The following is a 5894-nucleotide window of genomic DNA, read 5'->3' as shown; positions in this document are numbered from 1 at the left end:
AAATCAATGCAACCTTCTTTTCAAACACTTTTTTCTTTTTAGAGTCTCAACCCATGAAGATGATACTCACTATATTTCTTAATTTCTAGATGCCTGGCTCTTCAACATCTAGAGAGGGCTTTCTCAATAGGTTATATTTCATGTAGCTATCAAGTCCTCCTGGTCATCGAATTCCTTCCTAGTGCATAGAATTGAGCCTAAAAAGACTATTTTTGTCTTCTGAGAGTTGAAATTGCATATAAGGGAGGCACTGAATTTATCACATGCATGTACTGTTTTTTAGACAAATGAAGCTTTCAGCAATAGAAATTGTGGCTATGCCCTTTTTGATACATGTTTGCGACATCTTTGCTTTGAATCAGTGTTTTGAGTAACACCGGAAGACTGGCACCCCTCTGACTGCATAGTCCACTGCTGTTTCAGTGATCCCACTATGCGGGTCTCTCTCCATGCTTCCGTAAATGCGCTCCATCCTGGTTGAAACACCTCTTAGCAAGCGTGCATATTTTTATGGCTCTTCGTCTTCACACATACCTGAAGATTCTGTACAAATTAGGCCCTCTTATTGCTTTTTGTATGCCTCAGTCATGACCTGGCTCTGGCATAACTAAGAGCTGCATCAGATATCATATTGAACTTTTGCAATATCCATTTCTTACTATTATTATTATTCTATTTTTGTTCTCATTAATATTGGTGCTAAATAACTTCTACCTACTCAAGACCTCTCATTTCTGGTTTCACTAATATAATCTAGCTATTTAATCTACACCAATCTAATATGTCTGTTTAGATTAGGATTTTTAAGATGCTCTAATAAGCAAGATAAGTTATTTGGAAACTTTTCTTTATTATGTTACCTTTTTTTATGATTTTTGGTGGGTTTTTTTCTAGTTTTTACCGAAGGACTTGATCAGACTATGAAATATAATGTCCTTGTAGCCTACCAAGAGGCGTGGATAGCTTACTAATAATGTAAATGAGGTGTATGGCACCATCGAGGGAGGAGGAACACGAAAATAAGGAGGAAGGCATCCTAAGGTGGGGTTGGTCAGTTTTGCCATCAGGCTAGACTTCAAATGAGTCATGTGAGAGGGGGAAGTGGGGAATCTCATCTCCATCAAGAAAGAAGAGACTCCTGAAAGGGATCACATAACAAGGTCCTGGATAGAATGGAAGAAAAAATGCTAACAAAGCTCAAAATGATCAAAATAGAACAGGCTATCTGGTTGGATAGAGACTAGCTGACCCCTCAGATTATGATCTTCCATTACCCTTCAGCCCAGAAACTGAACTAATCATTGGCTCAATTTCCAACTGGACAATACAAAGGTCTATAAAATGAACAATAATTTTAGGGAGGCACTCACTCCTTGGAATAGGGATTGGGGAACTTTTTTCTGCCAAGGGACATTTGGATGTATATAACATCAATCTTGGGCCATACTGGTCAAACTTTCAATTAACTCACCCCTAATGAAAAGGCTGAAATGTTTCTTTGGTGAGGAATGTGATATTAATTGATGTCAGTGATCTCATGGGGCTTATAGGGGATCACATTGGACATTCCATGTCCCTGCCTGAGAATCCTCAACCATTTGAGCTCAAAAAGACTTGATTTGCATAAGAAGTTCAGAAGTGTTAGGAAAGAAGGGAAAAACGGAAACACAGGGAAGATATTGGATAGTGATGTTACCTTGTGAGGTTTGAAATCAAAGGCAAGAAACAAAATCTGTATGAATTGCTGAATGGAAAACTGATTTGCTCTGTAAATATTTGATGAATTGACCATAAAAGGTTTCAGAAAGAATAAGGAAAAAGAGCTAAGAGTGAAGCACACTTCCTTTGGAGCCTAAATACCTGGGCTGAACCATCTCAATCTAGGTCCCAGAAAGCTATAATACCAGGTTGGTGAAAGCCAATGAGAAATGACAGCAGAGAAATGGTGGCAACAGATTCAGCAGATACAGCAGAACCGGGAGGTAGGCACAAAACAGAGAGGTGAGCTTCTTAGCCCACAGAGAAAGGCAGGAACTGAGGCTTGCTGGTGGAGTGGAGTGCCTCTGGGCACTTACTCAGCAATGCTAAAAGAGCTTTGTAACACTTGCGTGTGCAATGCAGAGGTCAAGGGATGGAGGATCCCAGAGATGAAGGTCCAGATAGAGTGATGCATGTGGGCATAGCTGAGAGGCGGCTGTTCTGATTGAAGACATGGATCTTATGTGTTCCTGGTGATGCACCCTAACCTGTTACATACCTAATAATCCCATACCTATGAGTATTATGTGTGGGTTCTTTGTGGCCACCGCAATGAATGATCAAAACCAGAGAATGCCTTAGGATGGAAGGTTGGTGTCAGATTTGTTGAAAAGGTCTGAGGGTGGAGGATCATAGGGCTCAATCTCATGCAAATTACCTTGACAGCAGATGCTGATGAACTAGATTCCCTTTATTCCCAATGTATTTAAATCAAACTTCTTTCTATAGTCAATCCCAACTCATAGTAACCTTTAGTAGGGCTTCTGAAACTGTAAACCAATGTAAACAAAGAACCCATTTGTCTCCCCAGTGGTTGTTGGTGGGTTTGAACCATTGACTTTGAGGTTAAAAGTCAATGTTTAACTAACACTGTCACCAAGTATCCTATGCCAGTTTTAGAACATTGTTTAATAATGAAATTGATTTATATTTAAATCAATCAGACATCTTTGATATTTAAATATCATTAGTAACAAAATAAGTCACATTTTACAACTAATTGAAGTGCTCCAGTAGTTTGCCTTATGGTTAGTCATAACCCTTGAGCATGATGAAATGTTCTTATTTATACAATGTGGGGAAGCTGACTTAAATTTTGTCCTCCTTGAATTGGTGAATAGATCTATCAAAATCCCCTGAGAAATAGTGCCTCTGTTTATAGCTATCTGGTAAGAGGATTTAAGTGGAATTGCTACTACTGCTATTACTACAACCTAACAACCGAAGCCCCTCTGGGAGCTGCTGAAAGAAGATGCTCTCTTCTCTCTTTCACAAACTGTATTCATTAAAATCTACCCAAGCCAAAATTAATTGAATCATATATGCTTATATTTCAGAGAACGATAGATCCAGCTTTCAAGTCTCATAAGGAAGGTGATGAATGAAATATGTTCAGGGGAAAAAACTTGGCATTGGCAGATAAGGCTCCATTTAAAACTGATTTTAGCTTCCTTGTGCCCAGTCTTCTGTGAATGTAAAAGAATAAAGGGAATATGTGAAAGGCTAACTTTCCTGAATCTAGATACGGCAATGACATTTAGTTTGGGGCAATCGGCTATAGGCAGGAAAAGCTGGAGAAGATTTCTAAATGCCCAACCAAAATCTCATGTGTTGATTCTTCTTCTCTGTTATTCGTCTTCATTTCTGTTTTTCTGTGGGGAACTGAGAATGGTGAGTCCTGCCCTCACTATGGCAGAGCAAACTCCTAATAGATCATACCACCCTAAGATAACAAAAATGAACTTTTGAAGGAAAGAAAAATTGAACAAAAAGAAAATAAAGATTTCTAGAAGATCTAGAGAATGAATGAAAGTAAGCTGTTGGAAGGACATTGGTACTTCACTTAAGGTACCAACATGGCTTGTGTCACCTATTTTTAAGGCTTGTGGCCTAAACCAAACTCACCGCCATTGAGTCAATGCTGACTCATCGTGACCCCCTGTGGGTTTTGGAGACTGTAACTCCTTATGGGAAAAGAAAGCCCCATCTGTCTCCCTTGGAATTGCTGGTGGTTTCTAACTGCCAATCACAGCCGAACGCATAACAACTACACCACCAGGAGTTCCAGGAGCAATCCAAATTCAGCCCTATGTGACTGTTGAGTTCCTAATTGGAAGAACCAATATAAAAATGTCAATGCTAAATAAAGACTCCCAATGCTCTTTATAAGACTTTAACACAACACAAGATATCCAAAAATCACTTAATATAGAAAGTTGGAGGGAAATGTAATTCATTCTCAAGATTTGAAAAAGAAAGTAAATAAAACTTTACCTTTTTGCTCTGACTTTGGAATTAACAGATAATAACTATCAAAGCAATTGTCAAAACTAATATAAATGAGATAAAGGGAAATGGATTAATTATAATTGTAAAGATGGCAAATCTCAATAAAGAGTTACAAACTAAAAAACAAAATTCTAGAACTAAAAATTATAATATGAAAAAATCTGATAAAATTTTCATTTTAATTAAGCTAAAGTTTGTTTTGTTTCTGAATAGATTTAAAACTATAAGAAATAAAAAATCATTGTATTATCTTAACACTGAGATAAAACAAGATACACCAAATAAGTCTGTCACAAGTTTTCAAGGATATAATTGTGCTTATGTTTGTGTATATATATATATATGCACATATATATAGTTATGAGTATATATGTATATATAAAAAGGTAAGTAAAAAATATTGCCACTAGGGTTCTCGTTCATACATACATAGATTATACCAAACAAATTGTGTTTTTAAAAAATGAGTGGATGACAGCATACATGTTCTATCAGGAATATACTTCTTTTATTCTCATTCAGGTATCTTTTTAAAAAGAGGGTGACATTTTATCAATGGCTTCCAATGAGATCTGCTAGGCCAGGTAAATTCAAAGCAGAGCAATGAGCTCAGATGATTATGGTAACTTTATTTTGGATTTTGAAAGAGGAATCTTGATGCATTTTCTCAAAGGATATAAATCGTTCAAGGGGGCTTATTAAGAAGAAGTGTTAAGAAAATTTAAACTTTCAATGAGGAAAAACCAAGAAAATTGTGCTGAGAATGCCAAAAACAAACTTCTTGGTGGTATGTTGTAAACCCAAGATATAGAATTCTTCATGGAAGAGTTAGAGAGATAAAAATAATACCTTCAGAATTGTATAAACCTAGATGGGAAGATATGTCAAGAAATAATAGTTTCAATTTTTGCTATTTTTATTTAATAACGTTTCCAATGATTTTGTAACAATACTTTTGTCTTATTCTTATATGTATGGAATAGTTATCATCATTCCAGATCTTTCAGAATAAAATTATGCTCCATATGTTCTCCATACACTGCTCTCTCAGAAATAGATGGCCAAACATTTTGCTGGGGAATCTATGGGTGATTTCGAACCTCCAACCTTGTAGTTAGCAGCTGAGAATTTTAATTGGGACTCTATATAAGAAAAAATTGGCCCTACACATTAGCAATCATATAAAAACCCTTGCAGAAACTTCTGCCTCCAGTTGGGCTCCACCTGGAAGATTAAATTTTGAATGTCCTGAGAGGTCAGATTGCCGTCAGTATCTCTTCCTGTAGACATGGCCCCTGGACATGGACATGGACATGGACATGGCCATCATAAAATGGAACTTCCAGATTATAGACAGTGGAAGATAGAAGGGACACCATTAGAAATTGTCCAGGAGAAGCTGGCTGCACAGGGGCTAAGAGATCCACGGGGCCGCAATGAAGCTTGGAGATACATGGGTGGATTGGCAAACAATGTTTCCTTTCTTGGTGCAATATTAAAAGGATTCAAATGGGGATTTGCTGCCTTCGTGATAGCTGCAGTTTCTGAGTATTTCCTGGAGTCCCAGCTTAAAGATAAGAAGGATCACTGAAACCAGTTCCTGGAAATATACTAGTGGCTTCTTAATCTCTTATAGAAATAAGATATCTATACCATAACCTCCTTTTCTGTGTGTTTGTTCATTAAATATAACAAGTAAGATGTAATAAAATTTAAGAAATAGAAATAAAAACCCATGTAGAAAGACAGGGCATTTTGTGAAAAGAAAATCGATAGCTGATATTTAATATAGATCAAATCCACTGCCAATGAGTCTATTTGTTTTGGCAAGACAATAGGACAAAATA

The 5894-nt window shown here is 36.9% G+C and overlaps 1 protein-coding gene across 1 annotated transcript; it reads left to right on the top strand.

Annotated features, from left to right (window-relative positions):
• The first annotated feature begins 5311 nt into the window (after nt 1-5311).
• Nucleotides 5312-5638, top strand: LOC115872092 (NADH dehydrogenase [ubiquinone] 1 beta subcomplex subunit 3-like). The gene has a single exon (XM_045297382.1). It carries the CDS (start codon nt 5336-5338, stop codon nt 5636-5638), a length of 303 nt encoding a protein of 100 aa, XP_045153317.1. The 5' UTR covers nt 5312-5335.
• Nucleotides 5639-5894: the final 256 nt, after the last annotated feature.

This window comes from Echinops telfairi, unplaced genomic scaffold, assembly GCF_000313985.2.
Source record: "Echinops telfairi isolate 266 unplaced genomic scaffold, ASM31398v2 ScPeMD7_7420;HRSCAF=8458, whole genome shotgun sequence".
NCBI classification, from domain to species: Eukaryota; Metazoa; Chordata; class Mammalia; order Afrosoricida; family Tenrecidae; genus Echinops; species Echinops telfairi.
The sequence above is the reverse complement of the archived record's forward strand: the minus strand, read 5'-3'. Positions and strand labels throughout refer to the sequence as shown.

Bases quoted from the DNA above. Each gene is read 5' to 3' on its own strand.
- LOC115872092 (XM_045297382.1), top strand. From the start codon at position 5,336: ATGGCCCCTGGACATGGACATGGACATGGACATGGCCATCATAAAATG.